The 19,339-nt window shown below is 41.2% G+C and overlaps 1 protein-coding gene across 4 annotated transcripts in view; it reads left to right on the top strand.

The window, feature by feature from the left end:
- APP (amyloid beta precursor protein) overlaps positions 1-19,339 on the top strand; it is a 224,378-nt gene that overhangs the window by 161,140 nt on the left and 43,899 nt on the right. For all 4 annotated transcript variants that reach the window (XM_054183121.1, XM_054183112.1, XM_054183103.1 and 1 more), the window contains 3 exons: positions 798-956; positions 11,290-11,418; positions 13,488-13,587. In XM_054183121.1, coding sequence (XP_054039096.1) covers positions 798-956; positions 11,290-11,418; positions 13,488-13,587 — 388 coding nt within the window. The remainder of the gene's footprint in view (positions 1-797; positions 957-11,289; positions 11,419-13,487; positions 13,588-19,339) is intronic.

Here is a 19,339-nt window from a genome sequence, read left to right on the forward strand (position 1 = left end):
TTAGGCCGTGATAAACTAATATAATCTGCAGGACCTAAGCTCAAAGCAGAGATGGAAAATGTGATTTAAGGAAGGAATCGCCATCAGTTTTATCTGAACGAAACCCTCAGCCAAAAATTATTTTATCCAAAATTATACTATAATTCAAAAACTCTGACAAGCCAGAAACTCCTTGAATCCCACTGTGGCTATGTCAGGTATTATTCAGTACTGCTAGAATGATTTCAATGCAAAACTGTAAAAAGGTGTAACGTTCGGAACCAGATTGCATCGCATATTAGATCCTGCAGCTTTGCTCTCTGTGCATTTTACCCAGTCAGTCTTTTCCTTTATTGGAATAAGTTTGGGCTCAATTTTTCTTCCTGGTGGCCAGTTTATAAGAAATTACAGTGCTTCCTTTCAAGTTGGAATATTTCCCCCCTCACCCCGCCATATAGATTTGCTTGTGAAGTCATATATGCAAAGCCTTCACAATGGCAACCCTCCACCTGCCTCTAGGCACAATTCTCTAGCGCTGAACCACTGTCTCAGGAGGCAAATGAAGGATTCACTGGTGGTTGTGCTGAACGTGTCAGGAATATTTGGTTAGTTTAATAAAATATGGCCAGGTGTTGAGAATACGGGGCGTCAGCAGTTCCCACTGAAACCAGTAAGAGGTGTGTTCAGCGCAGAGTTCCCGGGAGCCAAGCTAGACTAACGTGGGAGAGATTGTGGTGATTTGCAGACTGGGGCGTTCACATCCGCTGGTCTCTGCTGATGTCTTCACTGTTCCTGTTGTGATGGGTGTTTTTTTTCAGCATTTCCAGGAGAAAGTGGAATCACTGGAACAAGAAGCCGCAAATGAAAGACAACAGCTGGTGGAGACTCATATGGCACGGGTGGAAGCCATGCTGAATGACCGTCGACGCATTGCTCTGGAGAACTACATCACAGCCCTGCAGACTGTCCCACCCAGGGTAAGTGCAGTACCACAAGCTCTGTCAGCTGTGTCAAAATCGCCGTAGTTGTCCTGGGGAAAAAGACGGTGTGACCCGATACAGTCCAGCTATGGAGCAGTGAGTGTGTGTTCCCCGTGTGAAAGCTACTGCAGCAGTCAGCAAGTGTGAAAGTTAAAAGTTTAGACTTTGTGTGTACATAAATGTAGGCACAAGCACGCTCCCCCCATACATACCTATAGATAGACAGAGACATACATAAAAATATTAAGCAAATAACGTGGCAGTGATTTGGTTGTCAGAAATGGTAGCTGTTCACAGAGTCTGCAGAAGGATGATGAAGCGTCCCTCCGAGTGACGCACAGTAGGATGCTATGTCATGTCAAGATGGAACTTAAGGATGAGGGTAGTTGTGATTTTCTGTTTTGTTAGTTGAGTTTTTGAAATGTTTGGTCAAGGATCTTGTGAGGAGTGTTGGATGGCGTGGAGATAGCACACTAGCAATTCAAATTTGCCTGTGTTGGAAGTGATGGCTATTGTTGGGTGTAAACACTAAGTTCAGGATGTGGATTTAATGGAATTTTTAATGACTCCGTATCTGTGGTGTTTCTATTCAATACCAAAACAACAGGTATGCGACCTCCAGAAGAAGAGAATCTGCACGAACACTGTGGGGAAAAAAGTCAAATGTTTTATAGACCTCCGGCCTCTTGAATGCTTCCTAGCTGGAAAAAACATTATGTTACCAAAAGACTTTTGAGTCAGCGATGTAAGATGTAGCCATTAGATCCTGAATTTAGCCTCCCAGGGAATTACATCAATACAGCTAATCTGGTAAAATTAAGTGTTTTGAGTGAATTTCCTTCTGCAGAGAAACCTGTGTATTCAGTGAGCATGGAAAAGTGATCATCGTCTTAGTTCTTTACCACCATCAAACTTTTCTCTCCACACCCCATGGTGCAAAACTCTTGTTTTTACTGTGTGCCAAGTAAAAGACAAATATTTTACTTAGGTAAAAGTGTCATGGGGAGACTTCAGAGTAGTTGTATGAGGAGTTAATCTGTATTCTGCAACATAGTAATTTGTGGAAAATGAAGCTAGTCTGTAATAAATTGGTAGAGGATGTTGTTTGGTCCCAGTGTGAGATGCATATTGTAACCTCTGACTGTTGTGGAGGGTAGTGAAGGGCTTAGACTCAAGTGTCTCATTAGCAGACAGATTAGTGAGTTAAAGGCTGGGATGCAGCTTCCTCTAGGAAACTGGAGTCTGCAGCTTGGAACTGAGTGTGAGATGAGGTGAGTGCATAGACTGGCTGCAGGCTGTGTTTGCTCTCTTGCAGTGTGGTTTGGGGTAGTTCATCTAAAATAGGATTTCACGTTTGGCTTTAGCCAGTCAGCTGTTGCTATAAAGTTGAGCCTCGTGCAAATGTAATCCCAGAAAAATGGATTTGATTTCAAGTTGTCTGTGGATCAGGCTGACAGGTTCTGCAGGTATCTGAGGTTGTGGAAGGCAGAAATAGAGACCACACATAACAGCAGAATGGTCTCTAGAGCTGCCAAAATGTGCAGCTTCATTCCTAGCACAAGCAAACTTGACCTTTCATGTTTGTGGAATGCAGATGACATCTCCACGGCGGGGGGGGGGGAGTGAACTTCAGCTGCAGAACACTAAGGGGCAAAAATGTTAACAGCAACTTTGGGACCAGAAAAACCTTCATTTTATGCTTGGGTTACTTGTAGTCAGCTCCCAGGACACTTAAATTAATAATACAGTTACTGTGTCAGTGTGAGAGCATCAAGCCTGAAAGGCTGCATCGATGAACACTGTTTGGTACGTGACTCCAGTATAAGTAAGTTTTGAAGGTACTGTTAAAAGACTGAGGTACATCCTGTATTTTTTCCCTACAAAAGCTAATCATTCTGAAAGGAGCAGGCAGCAAGCATGGACGTAACATTAGCTGATGATGCTACCAAACACAGATCATCTCAAAACTAATGGGGGTAAACAGTTTAAAAACCAAGGTCTTTAAACAGTTCTTTTGTCTGTCTTGTTGATGGTACTGTCCTTGCCTCAACATTTTTTGGTTGTCTGCTCTGTAGTTACTGACAGTTCAGGAGCGTACCTCTGAACTGCTGGTCAGATGCGTGCCAAAGCGTGTGAAAAAACTGACCTTGGATTCAGCAGGAAGATTTGTCTGGTTTTACTGTGGGGCAGAGGGTGAAACCTTAGGAGTGGCTGATGATAGCTGAATGGCCTAATGAATGAATCCAGTCCACTATCTGCTTTGCAGGATATGGAGCCAGAAGTCTGAATACACTGTGAATCCAAACTTTGGCTGCCTAGCCAAAGAGAAAATGGGATTAATGGAAAATTCAGCTCTTACACCCTAGCTATATTTCTCTCTGGCAGTTCCCTAGTAAACTAAAAGTACATTTGATGCAATTGTGTTGTCTTTGGGAGAGTAAGTCATAACCTTACTGGTGACTTGTTAAGTAATCTTACAAAAGGGAGGTTTTTGTGGAGTTCTCCAAAAATATTTTTAAGAACACCCTTCCACAGCCTGTTTCAAATTACATGGTTTGCTATTAGTATGTTTACTACAGAAGTAGATTCTGACTATTTAAAGGGATGGAGCCTCTTTCTCTAAAGTTATAAGGAGAGAATTTGGGTTTAAATTGAAAAATAAGTTAGGTTTTTTTTATTGAAGTGGATGTCTTCTGCACACAGCTACGAGGGTTACTGTGAGTCTGGTGTGTATGTATAATGTATATAGGGGTGTGTGTGTGTGTGTGTGTGTGCAGAAAGTATTTTCCATGTGCTGTTTAATGACTTCAACATGTTGCCTTGTACTTGAATTTGAACTTGTCCCAAAATTTTTTTGACTTCTGGCAGACCACTTGAAGCAGTAGGATTTAATTTTGCTTTTGGATGTCTAGAAATCCATGACCAGTCTTTGCCTGCAGATTAGTTATCACAGGAACGCAGTGAATCTGGCGCTCCTGGTGCCATTGCACTGATCATGGATGTGGCGCATGGTTCTCCGTGAGTGTCAAAATCCTGATCTGCTGGGAACTCCTGTTTTCTATATGTGTACAATGGATGCGGTGCTTGTGTTCAACGGGTATCCTCTTCAAAGGAGCTGCAGAGAAACTTTCTCTGACTCGGAAAGTCTTTGCGTTACGGACAGGGGAAAGCTGGAAGGCTACGTAAGCAGAAGTATCATCATTTACTTGCTCCTTTGGAGGAGGCTTTCCTCGTAGGATAGCAAGATACGGGTCTAGGGGAACCTTTGGTCTGGGCCAGTAGTGTAGTCATTATGTTCTTACACATGCCTAGAAAATCAGTGATTTTCAGTGCCATTCTACCTAAAACTACAAAATTCTGGGAATGCTCTGTGAATAGCTTCTGTACAAGACCGAAAACTTCAATTGCGGGTTTTTTCACGGGTTATGCAGATGATTGCCCAGTGCCAGAGGAGTGCTTCAGGGTACCATTCTGGGCAGCAAGGGAGCCAGGGAGCTTATAGAGATGAAATTGCATAGCTTCAAGGTCAACTAGAAAACAAATTTGAGCAAAACCAAATATTTGTACTGTTGTTCTGTACTCAGAAGCACTGTCATGCAGGCTGCCCAGAAACTTAAAATTTGATCCTCATCCCTGATTCCTGATGCAGCTTAGCTGTGCTGCTACACTTTGCCTTTGAAAATGGGGTGCAGCTGTTCAGTATCTAGTGTCAAAATGCTGTATTGTTTCATCCTGCTTGATGGTCTTACTACAGAAAAGGAGGATTAATGGCAGCTGGAACCAATATGCCTCTAGTTTTTAACAGTTGGAAATTTTCCCCTTCATTTTGCAAGTTAAATAGAATTCAAATCCATCATTCTCTGAGCAGGTTGATTCTATAATTTGTTTGTGTTCCCTGTTTCACATGCATGTCAAATTTTGCTGGATTTATGTCTCCCCTGTTTAATCTTCATTTGTAAGAGATGCACATTCTCTGTGGGAAGCCGGTGGCGGGGGGCAAACAGAAGCAGAAAAGAAATCCAGCTCCTAGGGGTGAAATAAAGGGTTTCAGAGCAAGGAAACATACAGAAAAACTTTTAAAGGTAATTAATGAACCTCCTTACATTGCGCATAGAGTAAAGTGAGCACGTAATTATTAAAATCAGTTTTAAATGCTTCTCTTCTAGTTTGGCACTATATTTTACTACCGCTTATTGCTGAACAGAGCAGGATCATTAGGATCAACCCTCGCATGTACCTTAATCCATTTGAAATTTTTAGCCGTGTTTTTTTCTTGTTGCCCTCAGAATTTGCTCTGGTATCTTTTGTGCTATGGGAGCAGTGTCTGTTGATACAGAGAGAGCACAGTGCGGGCTGAAACTAGTTGAATTTGTCTATTTGGACACAGAAGAGGGATCTGCAGAGGGGCCCTTACTGGGTGCCTCTGCGTTTGGGAAGCTCGAGGCTTTTCCTGAGTCCAACAAGGTTGCTGTGGAAATATGCAGTTGGAGGCAAGCCAAAGCGTTACTGCTGATCTAGTGATAAAAATCCTCCTGTGCAGTAGGAAAGAGCGGGCCAGCTCTGATACTCCACCCGCCAGCTCTGCTTCTCTAAACCCATAAACTTACAGCTGTGGAATTTCTCACATACACTTAATTTGGTAGGGTTTTGTAAAATACACGGCATGGATTTCAGCTCTGCTTTTAAACCAGGTCAGACTTTGAGAAATGTGGTCACCTAACTCTGTTTTTGAGCAGCTTCTGAGGCTTTTATGTGAATAAAACCAGACTGTCTTGTTTTTTCCCCAGTCTGTGGGCTTGAGCATATGGTATAGTCATACACCTAGGCTTGCCAGTAGGTTTTTTTTGTATGAGTGAACTGAAGACAGAAGAGGCAGTTCCAGATGGGTATTAAGCTCTGCAAAACCATGGCAGATTGATCATATCCAAAATGCCAAGTTTTAAAAGGGTGAGCAGAAACAAAATTTGTCTTAATTTGTCAAAGTCGAGTAAGTTCAAATCCTGAAAAACAAATAATGAGATTGGATCAAATACTGTTTTCGTTTTACTCTGCTCCAGGAAAAGCTCTTGGGCACGTAGGCAAAGGGAAGTTTTGAGTACCATTTTAGCCAGGTACTTGTGGTGTATGGGATAACTTGTTTTCTTCAAAATTAGCAGAAATTATGAGAAGCCGTCTTTAACTCCACATGAAAGGTAGCTGGATGGGGGTTTAGTTGTGTCTTACCCATGAGTGAAGAGTCTTGCATTTATCCTAGCCAGTCTTTCTTCAATGTTCCTAAAATGAACTACTGTGTCTGCGTCAGACATGACCCACAAGTTAATAACGTAGCCGGTAAAATGCATACCTAATATAAGTACCAGGCATTCCTAATAAGTGAATGAAAAGGAGCAATTGTTGCACATTTCAAGAGCAGTAATCAGAAAGGACTGGTGATTGATTTTTCTCTAAAGGCAAGATTAAATAGCACAATACAGCATTGTGAAATTTTCCTCCTGATTTACAGAGAATTTTGATCAAAACGACAAGCCAGCTCAGAATTTCCCATGGAAGTTCCATGGCACAGAGCTGGGAAGTTGTATTTTAAATACACAGAAGCGCTTTAATGTGATTTTTTTGTTGTTTCTTTGTAGTAAGTATTTCGAATTTCCATGGGGAGAGCGTTAAGTTATATTTGTAGCAATCCAAACTACATTTGATGTTTCCATTTTCCAAGCTCAATGAAATTGCACTGTTTCATCGCTCCCCTAAAATCTCAAATAGTAAACTAGGATCAATGTAGAGTTCATCTGCATGCATATATGTTCATATTTATGTGTGTGTATTTCATTTACTAGAAGCTGTTTTTCAGGCATTTTAGATCTCATATATGATTCCTCTGTGGGGGAGTAACTTATCTCGATGCTGATGCCACCTGAAATAAAGGCCTGGATTACAGAGTCGGTGGGGCTGGAGCTCGCCGCCAGGGAGCCATCAGCAGTTTCTGCTTCATTTGGGCTTGTCTCTTTGTACTGCTGGAAACCTGTTAACCAGCTGTGTCAGGACTACCAAGTTAAACTTTCAAACCAGGGCGTTGCATTACAGGTCCTGAAATCTGCCCTGGTGCGTATTTGTAGTCACAGAAAGAACTGTATTCCAAATTAAGACACTAGAGTTTCCATAGAGTTTGGATAGAAAGCCTGGATAGTCTACGTAAACGGCGTATGTCATCTGTGAATATGTCTGCTGTGTACCACATGAATATATGCAAGTGCCAACACATACTCATAAAAACTAAATGTAAAATAATACTTTGACAACATTCTCCAGCATAAACAGGATTTTAAACTAACAGCTAAAATACCCACAGACATGAGTTGGCCTGTAACAATAGCTTGTGAAAGGGCTGCGATTAATCTGTGCTTAGGTGTTTGAATCTCCTGAAGAAGGGGGGGGAGTTTTGTAATGACTTTCACGGGAGCAAACAGCGTGACAGCGTGTGCTTGAAATAGTCGGAAGCGGCATCTAATAGCAGCGTTTACGCCGCCTCACCCTGCATTGCCCACCATGCGCCTTCTTAGATGTGTTCTGTCTTTTTTTCTGCATTTGCCTAAACAGCGCGTGTGTGCCATGAGACTGAGGACTCATGAAATAATACGCGTTCTGAATTTCGTGCTGGATCCTGTTGCTTAGGAAGTCACTGACCGTTCTTGTCACTGGAGAACTGGCAGTCGCCAGCAGCGTCAGTCAGGGTGACTAAAAACATGGGAATAACGGAAGTCATGTTGGGAGTATCCTGGTCGCTTTCAGAGGAAGGGCTGAAAAAACCAAGCCAACGAAAAGACTACAGATAACTGAAAATAGTGGAATTATTTCATGAGGCTTAGGTAGCCCCTGGTGGCTGATTCAGGTTAGTTATTCTGCGAGATGGTTTTTATTAGATAACAGATGTGAATACATTGAGTTTTCCCAAAAAACATTAAGTGGAATTTCAAGTGCTAAACCCAGAATTTTTTAATGAAGTTTGGTGGCTGGTGCATTATTTATGAAGAGCGAGAGGTGCCAAGCTGGCCCTGGAATGCGTCAGCCATTTGTTCTTCTGCCGTAGACACTGCCGGAGCTCAGGCCTCGGGAACTTAATTTAGCTGATAATAGCACCAATTTCATTTATAACTTTATCTGAAGGTTCCTGCCCAGGGTCAGCGTGATAGATGGCCATGGATATAACAGCTTCAGACCCAGGGTCCGACTGCGTCTCCTCAGCCTGTGGAGCCTCCCCTCACTTCTGTGCTTGACCGTTTGTTGTGGCCCCTCCGCCCTACCATCACAAGGGTTCATATCACTGCTCGGTGTACGGGATTTGGGGGCGAATCCCGCTGAAAGTATCTCTGCAAAAAGTGCTTGTATGGGTGGGACTTTTAAGCAGAACTATTTCACTCCATAATGACGTTTAAAGGAAAACGTGTGTGTAATATGTTACAGAGGTGGGACTTGGGGTGCGAGCTACTTTTGCTGATGCGGAAATTTGTTAAAACTGTGCAGGCGGTAGGTCTACAGTTGTAGGCATTGAGGAGAAAATGCATCATGTAATATGGTAGGGGTTTTTGGCTACTAAAGTTACATTCAGCTATAAAACTGGATCCTCATTTATGGTAACCACCACACTCAGGTATGCAAAGCCCAGTGCAGAGCTGTCATTGCCTGTCACCAGCTCTGGCAGTTTAAGCCATCAGCCACGACCCTGAAGCTATGAGGCAGTAGCAATGCAAAGTTGTTGGGAGGGTTGGAGGTCTGACCTGGTCCAGTGTGACTGAGACTTTAGGCAGTTATGTCTACCTACGTACAATGAGTTTCTAATGTTTGGTATTTTTGCTTGAGAAAAAACAAAGTCGCTGCCCCTGTAAGGAAACAACTTGCATTTAATATTCTTTCTGCATTGTCCTATACTTGAATTATGGTTTTCTGCTGCCATCACAGAAAGATTTCTTGGCCAGACATGCCTGTCCATTTCTCCTTTATAGTGATAAGTTTGAGGCATTTAGCAATGTTATAAAAGGCACTAAAGGTGGGCCAGTTTAGCCAAGTGACTACTGCTGTTAGTGGTATTTGATAGGTATTTTCAAGATTGTTATGCTATTAACAAATCTGCTTGTGACTCTTAATGTAGAAGTTTCATTAACATATTGCAGTGAATACAAACGTACCGAGGGAAAACAAAAAATATACACCCTTCTGGTTAGCCATGACACTTACATTGGAATATCTCATCTCTTGAAGAAACAGAAATTAACGCATTTCTCTGTAATATGTCTGAACCTGCTATCTTGATGTGTCTTGGGGACAAGGAAAGATCAAGTGTCAGGAAAGGTAATAACATTTTCTGTCTTCAAAATTTTCTTGTTGTTAAGCTTTCTGGTCTTCTAGCCTTTGTTCCTACAAAGCTTTACCGTTGGCATTTCAGTTTGTTTTGCCATAATGTCGTGAGGATTACTTACTTTCCAACACTTGTCCACAGTTTCTTGCAACTTGATCCCAGGGTGCTTGGCTGCTGGGGCTTGAGGTTATTTGCTTCATGAATGAATTTTCAGTCTTGGGGCCACAAAGTTTAATCCTTTGGCAGGGAATGGCTTCACATCTCTCTCTTTCTATCTGACAAATCTTCGCAAAACCTTTGGTTTACTTTCCTCAGACATTTTTAAATCTGTTGCTTCTCTTAAGCTGTAGAGATTCTTAAATCTTTGAGCTTCATCGCTTAGTATTTATCTCTTGTGTAAATGTTAAATTAGTTTAGGCTCTATATTTGTCTGTGAATCTAAGTCTTCTTAAAGCTTCAACATTGCCCACGGTTCTTCCCGCTTTGAAAAGCTGTGCACGGAGCCTCTGACGCTTATTTTGTCACTTCCTCACCCTCTTCCCTGTATCCCTGCCAGTGCCCAGACCAGCTGTTCACCACTTCTGCTCATTCATTAATCTGCTGCACAGTACGGTCACCTTTCCCTTTCTTCTCACCTGTGTCAGCTTCATGCTTTTGCACAACTTCAGGCAGGATGGACAAGCACAACAGCACAAGCAGAGTTGGCGGGGGGCAGGGGGTGGATTTCCAGGATCCATCATAAACACTCAGTTAAAAATTAATGTCTTAGCTGAATGCTAGAGAACACTTCCCTGTTTTGGCACTGTATTATTGTACAGTGTAGGAAAGTACATAGAAATAGCCATTTCTTAGTCTTCACTGCTCTACCATCAGTCTGTGTCTATTTTCACGTTCCCTTCAGCTACTGACCTTTCTTTTGTTATTATTCAATTATTTGCCTTAAGGAATTTATTTAATAGTTTTTACTACTTAAAATCACCTACAATATATACATAGGCTAAAATTTTTACAAAATCTGGCACCCAACCTGAGTACCTTCAGAAGAACCAAGTAGGTGGCCCTCTTAGAGATTTTCAGTCAGTTGTGTATTCTGGATGTGTATTTCCCATACCTCAGCTCAGTGGTTCCTTTCCTCTTTCTTTCTCCCTGGTGGCATAGCAGTAGTGACAAAATAGAAGTGTCTTGAATTTTTTAATATTTTTTTTTTTTTAAAGTTTTGCTGTGAAGTCTGATGATTATTTCTTGGCTGAGATAGAGTAGTGCTTTCATATGGTCTTCTCTGCAGCTGTTGGGCAGGTTACCTTCTGATTTGAATGTGAACACGTGCATTCAGTTTACTGTTGATAAAACTTAGCAACTGTAATCTTTTTTGTTGCTAAGTTTAACTGTAATTAACAGATATTGATACAGGTTGAGTATTCAGCATAGTAGAGCATATATGGAGAATCTTTGAAATGCTCCCAATGGAGCCAAGGTTTCAGGGGATCTTCTGGGAGAGATTTGCCTGATGGTGGTGAAGGTTGCAAAACTGTGAGAGTGGATCACTGGGGCTTCCTGAGTTGGGGAAGAGGAGAAATAGAGTCTGATGGAGAGAGTGGAAGCAAAGCCCAAAGGAAATTGGTGGTGGACATACATTAACTGGCATGCTAAGGTGGCACTTGCTGTCTTATTGGGGCAATAGTATAGCAGTCAGACAAGGAAATGCAACAGCCAAATTTCCCCTTATGGTTGGGGAGGAAATCTGAACGCCCTCCCCAGGGACTGTATCTACTACCTACAACTACTATTCAATGGTGCGTCCTGCTGCATGGGTTGAGCGAGTGGATGTTCCTTATAAGGAGTCAGACCTCCCTTCAGAAGATAGCTGCAGGCACCAGCTGGCGACAAGTTCTGTTGGTTTGGGATGCAGCTCCAGCGCAAGGAACTAAAACATGTGTTGTGCTAAACTAAACTGATTTTTTCCCTATTTCTTCCCTGTAGCCTCGTCATGTATTCAACATGTTGAAGAAGTACGTGCGTGCAGAGCAGAAAGACAGACAACATACTCTCAAACACTTTGAACATGTCCGCATGGTAGACCCAAAGAAAGCTGCCCAAATCAGATCTCAGGTAATCTCCACTGAGGGTTAACGGGGTTGTGTTTGTTCATAGCCATTGTGAAGTTTCTGTCAACCTATTTTTTAAAAAATACCTGACTCCCTTCTGTGGACAGCTTTACATGCAATGAAAAAGAATCTGCTTTCCAGCAGAAGATTAAGGCAAGGTGATGTAGGAGTAGGGCGGGTATAATTTGTCTTCTTAGACAAACTTCAAAACAGGTTTTCTGTCTATCCAGACAGTGAGTCAGTCGTGGGCATTTCCTGAGGAGCCCTCCATAGCATTAATGCCCAGAGCCTTTATTAGAGCTTTGGTAAATAATACCTCTGGGGAAATGTCAGTAATAGATTTAGCAACCACACACATTATGCTTCCCTCAGCTGAAGTGGCAGAACCAGAAGTAGCGTAGCCATCTGACTGCAACCACCCTTTCTATAGTCATTGCGGAGGTACTTGTGGTGTCTATAAAGGTGATTACAGCGATGCACTCAAGTTTAATGTGTTCCTTTAAAATAGACACTGTAGTTCACGGCATTTTAACTGCTGAATTTTAAATCCTGAAGGGTGAGAAAGCAAAAAAAAAAAAAAAAAAAAAAACAAAAAAACAAAACACTGAAGATATAGCTGGCTTTCAAAACAGCAATTAAAATTGCAGGCACAATGGATAAACTGTAAAAAAAGTGTGCCAGAATCTGCCTCTGTTCCCTCTGCAGGATGCAATGGGAAGCTCTGTTCCAGGCAGTTTTTGAACTGAGTGGCATCGCTAAAAGCCAAATCAAAACCGTACAACTCCCTGAATGGCACACTTTGCGTATTAGACTTCTCAAACATCTATTCCAGACAGACTTGTACATTGAGATCATGCTGTCTTGAAATTGCTAGAGTTAGAAATGCACACTTCTAGCTGTCTACTGCAGTGACTATTGTCTTTCCCTTGTCTTAAGCATTAAAGCATGTGCTTTTGCATCTAACATGAGTTTTTAGTTTCTAAAACACTTCATTATTGAATAACAAAAACCAGTGAAATTTTTCAGGCTACAGATTGTGTGGCAGCACAAGTGAAGAATGGAAACTGGCATTTAGATACAAGAAGTGCAATGAATTGCTTAGTGTATTGTCATGAGAATGAGTATTTCTACAGCACCTTTGCTTCTTGAATTGGTCTGAAAGTTGGGGGAACGTAGTTTGGAGAATCTGATGGGGAATTTTTTTCAGTGGAAAATGGAAAACAAAATACAAAATACTTTGTTCAAAAGCATAAATGCTATATTTCAATTTGAAGAAATCATAGCCTTTTTTTCATTGAAATTGCTCTCTGCAGGCCATTTCCCTCTTTAGGCCTAGTTGCCCTGTCAGTTTTCTAAGATCCACCTCAATTTCCATTTCTACTGGAGAGAGGCGATACTTGTGGAGAGTACCCTGGGGGGGCATATATCCTGGGATGTTGTGACTCAGCCCAGAGCAGTGTGTGGGAACCTGAGGCAATGGAGTTGTAATCACATGAGACAATGCAGTAATGCTTCCGGGTGGAAATATTTTTGCTTTCAGCTGAAAATGTTTGCAAATGTTTTTACCAAGAAAGTTGGAGCTTTTTTCAGAGCTGTTTCTTTCTGCAATATTGGGATAAAGAAAAAAAAAAAAAAACCACAAACAGCGAAAACGTTTCGATGCGGCAATCATTGCACCTCACTGTTTGTGTGTTATGTAGAAACTTATGGGTATGGGCAAAGGTAAATGTTAGCGAAGGGTAAATGAGGCTGTGGATTTCTGCCACAATAGCTGCTTCTGTACGTGCTCTGCCCCACAGTAAATGTAACCCCCTACTTCAGATTACTGCATTCCCATGGAATTTCAGGTAGTTGCTATGGAAGAGCATCTATAACACTATTTTTGTAGCAGCTGTAGGAGAGAGGTGAATTTTGCAATAGATTTGACAGTTTCAGTGCATAGAGCATACTGAAATCTTATACCAAGCACAAGTGAAAACTGTCTTGCTCTCTATAGCCTGTAAAATTTGTGATAATGTCAAATAAGCATATAATAATAATATTTCCCTCCTTAAAATACTTTTATTTCCATAGGTTATGACACATCTACGTGTGATATATGAACGTATGAACCAGTCTCTCTCCTTCCTCTACAATGTGCCTGCTGTGGCAGAGGAGATCCAGGATGAAGTCGGTATGCAAACTATTAATGTAAAAAAAGGAAATATTTCTGTGATGAGAAATTACCACCAAAAGCTAAAATACAGCATCTTACTTCTCCTACTGATATACTATCCCAGCTGAAAAAAAGAAGAGTAAACTTGCCAGTGTTCTTAAATTATAAATTCAATTATTATGAATACTTGGAAGGCAAATCCTGTATAACCCATGCAGTGGCATCATCATATTGTTGTAAATGTTTTCCCTGAAATATGTTCATTTACATTTGGAGCCTCCATGCTATATGGAAGCAGCTACTGACAATAAGATTTAGTAAATCCTTCCTGGGTTTGGATATTTAATTTACATGGTAAGTATTTACGTTATCAGATGTAGACATTTTGGAAATCCCCCAGCTAAAAAATTAGTTGCGGATCCAAGCATCTGAGAAAAGTGTGAAGTATTGACTGGAAGTTGCTAAGTGCAATTTGGCAGTATCTTACCAGTCATGCATTTAGTTCTTGATTAATCGGTCAAATGGGTATCTCCTCTCCTCCCATGTTTTCCGGCAAATGGGCTGGGCTGTGGACTAGTCAGGTAGCAACAGTCCCATGTTTGCATCTTCCTTGAGTGCTGTCACAGCAGGGAGCTGTGAGGGAGAACAGTATTTCCGCCCGTTCAGGTTCCTGCTCTTGGCTGTGGTATGGCTGCAACCGAGAGATCTCTGTCACAGCACTCCCACTGCTGTGTGCTGCTGTTGCAGCAAGGCAACTTCACTTAGCCTATATTAATTTCAGATATAGCCGCAGCTCTGGACATCGTGTTGCTAATCTGCTTCTTTGAGCGAAATAATACATTTGAATGCAGGGGCTAGAGATGGGATGGTCATTGTCTTTGGAACAGTATTTTGTTTTGGTTTGGTTTTTTTTTTGCAAGATGTAATACTCCGCCAAACGGCAGTTAATAGATTAGTTTCACAAATGACCAGCTTCATCTGACTGAATAAATCACTGATTTCTTTAAAACACAAGGGAGGGAGGTAAGGATTAGGATGCATTTAGGACACAGGGAGGGGATGGACACAGGCAGGAGGATTCATTTGCGCAATGCACAGGTTAGGAAGGAGATGTGCTCCTACTTGAGAGGTAGCTTGAGGGGGCTGGGGATGAGATCAGGAAGTTAGGGAAGGGGCTGGGAGGAAACAAAAAGATAACTGAATTAGTAATTCTCCTTCACCATGTGTTTCTGTGCTCCACAATTATAAGGCACCATCAACAGCCCCAGTCTGCAGTTGTAGGTAGTCGTTCGGAGGGGAAAAAAAACTACCTTACTGATCACTTGAAAGCATATCATTTCTGTAGCAAAGGAGATGTTGATACCGTCAGTCTCAGAGATGCTCAGTTTGTTTTCTTTCTGCATCGCTATCATTCCCTTGAGTTTTTTGCTTGAAGTTTCAACTGCTTCTATTCTTGGTAGTGTCAATGCATGGTGGTGAGGACATTCTTCTAAATTTTCTTCTCCCCCCTACGTACTGAAATGGAATGGGAATTTCAGAGGCTTTGAAGTGACATGGGAGCAGAAGTCTTTTAACTGCTAAGTGTTTTACAAAAATCTGACTCTTGATCTCAAATGTAATACTAGTTTTTAAGGGAAAAAAGAGCCTGAAATTAGTAGGATATTATTTCACAATAAGATGAGAAAAACTAAGATATTTCAAAGGAAAAGTCTCTCAAAGTCTCGAGCACTTTTTCCCTACCTTGATTTTGGGTATACTAAAAATTCTTCAAAGCGTTGCAACACTTAAAGCAATGAAAAATAGGTTCTCATACTGGGAGTTACCAGGCAGCAAAAATTAAAGAAGGCACTATCGGATCTGGGCTGTACTAGATAAAATAGTTTTCAGTAATGGGAAGAAAGCCTCTTCTCTTTCAGTATCAACATGCTGCTTGTTGATAACATTGGCTGTATACTTGGTTTTACATATTGGTTTTAATGAAAATTTGTTGAGGTCATTCCCATCTGTTAAAGGGGACAGTATCCTTCTAGCTTTAAGCACTGATCAGTCTGTTTCAAATTCTGTTCTGAAATTACTGAATTTCTTAGTCTCTGTACTCTTCCTAAACCCATGGAAAAGGAAATCTTAGTACAGCTGCAGATCTGTAGAGAAGTAAAATACTAATAAATTGCACTTTGTAACATTCCCAAGAAACATTACAACTCTCATTAAAAAGACAAATGTTTCATTAAATACCTTTTGTTAGAACCATTGACTTAGAAAGTCTGAGTCAGTGAAAAAGTTGAAAAATGACCTAGGTAAGAACATCTCACACACACAGTCTCTGAAAAATAAATTACGTGTGAGGAAGTGTAATTGAAAATAGTTCTTCTTTTAGGCTGGGATGCAAGTTAGATAGCTAATGTTTTATTTCAGTTTTTCTGTTCGTTATACTTTGGGTTTATAGTTCCCCCGCTTTACTGCAGGGGTCCTCACAAACAGTTTTCACCTTGAGGAATGAATAATCTTTGCTTTAGAAGGCGCAGCTCTGACAGAGGTAGTTTTTTCCCTAAATTGAACAAATAGTTCTGTGAGCAGCAAAATAAATGAGATCTAGTTTCCTGTGAATTTGTACAGTGGTTTTAATTCCTCTAATATCTAATAAGTTGCTGTTTTTTACTATATTTTCTCATTGCTAGAAATATTATACCCTATTTTGCACAGTTTCTCCATTAGCCATTGACAAATTTGAATCTCAGGTCTTGGGATTTAATTATTCTTTGAGAAACTAAACTAGAAATACATTACAATTTCCCATATGTCTTCCTGACAATCCACTACCAAAGATTCATCCACAAGAAATGGGTGGCATCCTGTCATTGGAAAATATATGTGCCTGAAGATAAGGTGCACACTTGTTACTTTTGAAGTCTTTATGCTGAGCAATGAATTTGAATTACATGAAATGGAATCTAGAGTTATTCCTGGAGCATAGCAGCTGCATAGAGAACATTTTCTTCAACAATCTGAAGATTTTTTTAATTAACGCTTGACGATCAGATGAATCACAGTCCAGTGGTTGGACATTTGAAGTTCCTTTAAAATACAGGATATGTTTGAAGTTCCTACCGCAAAAGGTGGCTTTACAGCCCAAATTTCAAGGTGCGGAATCAAAAATATGAAATCCAGCTTCTACAATAAAAGCAGCCTTTTAATATTTCTGGTTATTTTCAGAACTCCAGCAGAGATGGTGGCAGGAAGTTAAAGTAAAATTTAGAAGAGTTGTAGTCTGTATCTGCAGGTATTCATCACCAGTTGATGTCTGTTGGCTTAAACAGAAGATATCTTGATTGGAGTATATAGGTACGTAGGAAGACGCGTAGCACTCCAAAGAATAGAAAGCAGTACTTAAATGAAATGAGGATTTTCTTGCTAAGCATTTGACCAATGTGTAAAGTGCCAACGCCCCGTTAGGGTGACAGGCACATATTGTAGCAGCAAATTCCAGATGTGTAAGGAAGAATACTGCTGGCTGGTTTTCGTTCGTGTTGGGGTGGGGGAAAAAGGATCGGTGTAAGAGGTGCAGAAAGAGGTCTGCCTGACCGTGACTGTTACGACAAAGCTTGGAAAGCACAAGCGGGTCATTTGCGTAGAAGACCGTTTGGCATTCTGGCTGCAAATGATTTCTCAAGGGGCAGCGATGCAAATGTGCCACAAACCAGGTCACTCTCGGCAACCGATGTAGTTCTTGGTGTTCAGCGGCCTTTCTCACGGGCAGGAGTATGCCCCATGAATAGGAGAGTGGCACAAAAACACCTGAGAAGAGGTATTTATTTGCACACTGTAGGTGAGCAGATTATTTGGTTACCTTCGTATTTGTACTCGCCTTTTCCCTCTGATAAATCTCATATACTATTTAATATGTACAAAAGCTCAGAGAGCGCAATGGCAGGCTTTAAGAGAAATCGGCAGTTCCTTTGAGCGCATCCCGCTTTAAATCCTTATTTGATTAGACTGCTTATCCATGTACGTAAAAGGCAATTTATTGCTGGGAGTGGCACAGCAGGCACAGCTTCTGAATCAGAAGCTACGTCAGAGCTTTGTGCATCAGTCAAATGGGCAGGCAGGGAGCTGAATTTTTAATTCCGCCTTTGCTGCTCTGCTTCCAAACTGATGTCCTCAGCTCCATGTTTTCTAGCCCACCACTGATGAAATATTCAGCACCGCCTACCGCAGCAGGATCGTAACTGAGCTCTGAAACACTCGGTTATGAGCAATCAGTAAAAGAATATGATTTAATCTGTCCCTTGGCAAATAAAATCGAGCTATTGTTATTTTATTATTCTGTTCCACTGTGCCTGTCTTGTTCTTCTGCAGCATGTTGTGGATGCCACACTCAGGTTATATAGCTGTGAGAGAGGACAAGTGCACCCCAGATCACTGCGTGCATTCAAATGCTTACGGTGTGCTGTGGATCATGTGCTACTTCAAGTATTTGTGTGCCCCAGCTTAGCATGACAAAACTTGAGCAAGAGAGATTTGCCTCTTGACGTTTGGTTCACAACTTTCTGTGAAGATTTTTTTTAAGTATTTTTAGAAAAAGCTGTAAATATAGGACAAGCTGCAGACTAAAGACATCTGAAGACTTGCTTTCTTTTAACCCTTCCTCTTTAAGCATTAGGTCCCTGTACCTGTTAGTCTGCATCTGTAGAGGGCAAAGTTAGCGCTACCTCAGCTGGTTCTGAGCTTTCATCACTTGTAAGATTTAATTGTTGATTTCCTGTTTCTAGCTGCTAATTTTGATGTGTAATGGATCCACAGCCTTGCTGCGTTTCTTGCCAGGAGTTGAATTAGGATGCTGTTCTCCATTCATTCTGTGGTACCCTTAAGAAGTTTTGAGGGCATTAGCTGCTTGCCACAGGCTGACAGTCCAAAACGACAACCGTTGTGGTTTGGGGATTTATATTGCAAAACCAAAACACACCCTTGGGGGCTTTGCAAAAGCAAACTCTGTGCCTGTCCTGTTTGGTGCCATCTCTTTTGTGGTTGTTTTCTTCATCCTCTCCCTTAAAATGTTGTGTTTTGAATATATGTCTTTCAGACTGCAGTGGGACTTCTCAGTGTCTTGCTTTTCTGTAACTCTTCCTTGTACTTTGTCTTAAGATTTAGCTGAAGGGAAGAATTCTACCTTCAAAAAACATTTAAAATCATGAAACGATGCCTAGGATTTCTGCACCTTTATTTGAAGTGAGGTTGCCATATTGAGCTTTCAGAATAATAAAGAGAAGTTGGCATACATTAAATGTGTCGATAGCTTGTTAAAAGGATGTTGTAAGGTTACCAAGGGTATTGGAATGGGATTGTACAGAACGGTATAGTTTGTGTCAAGTAAGGCCAGTAATTAGTTTATGACTCACTTTCGGTACATTACACTAGAAAATTCTTGAAACTGCCTGTTGGTCATGGAGGTGGCAGTTCTTCTGTGCTTCATGGAATGCAGTTCTAGTCTTCCTCTTAGACTAGAGGCAAAAGTACTGGTAGCAATTGCTTGATGCAATTGAGATCATGTATCAGAGTGGTTATAGTGCCTTATTTATTTTTTTTTTTCTGGTGAAGGAAAACAGGGTTGTTGAAGCATGGGTACTCTAGGATAAGTAGAATAAGTACTCTAGGATTTATCTGTACTGGGGCAAAGTTCAGTGAACTGGCATAGAGAAAGGTGAGGAATTGTCATCGGTGGTGCTCATCCTCAGGACAGTTGGGTTTTGCGCCAGCTGACAAACCTGCTTGA

Source organism: Rissa tridactyla, chromosome 1 (genome assembly GCF_028500815.1).
Source record: "Rissa tridactyla isolate bRisTri1 chromosome 1, bRisTri1.patW.cur.20221130, whole genome shotgun sequence".
Classification (NCBI taxonomy): Eukaryota; Metazoa; Chordata; class Aves; order Charadriiformes; family Laridae; genus Rissa; species Rissa tridactyla.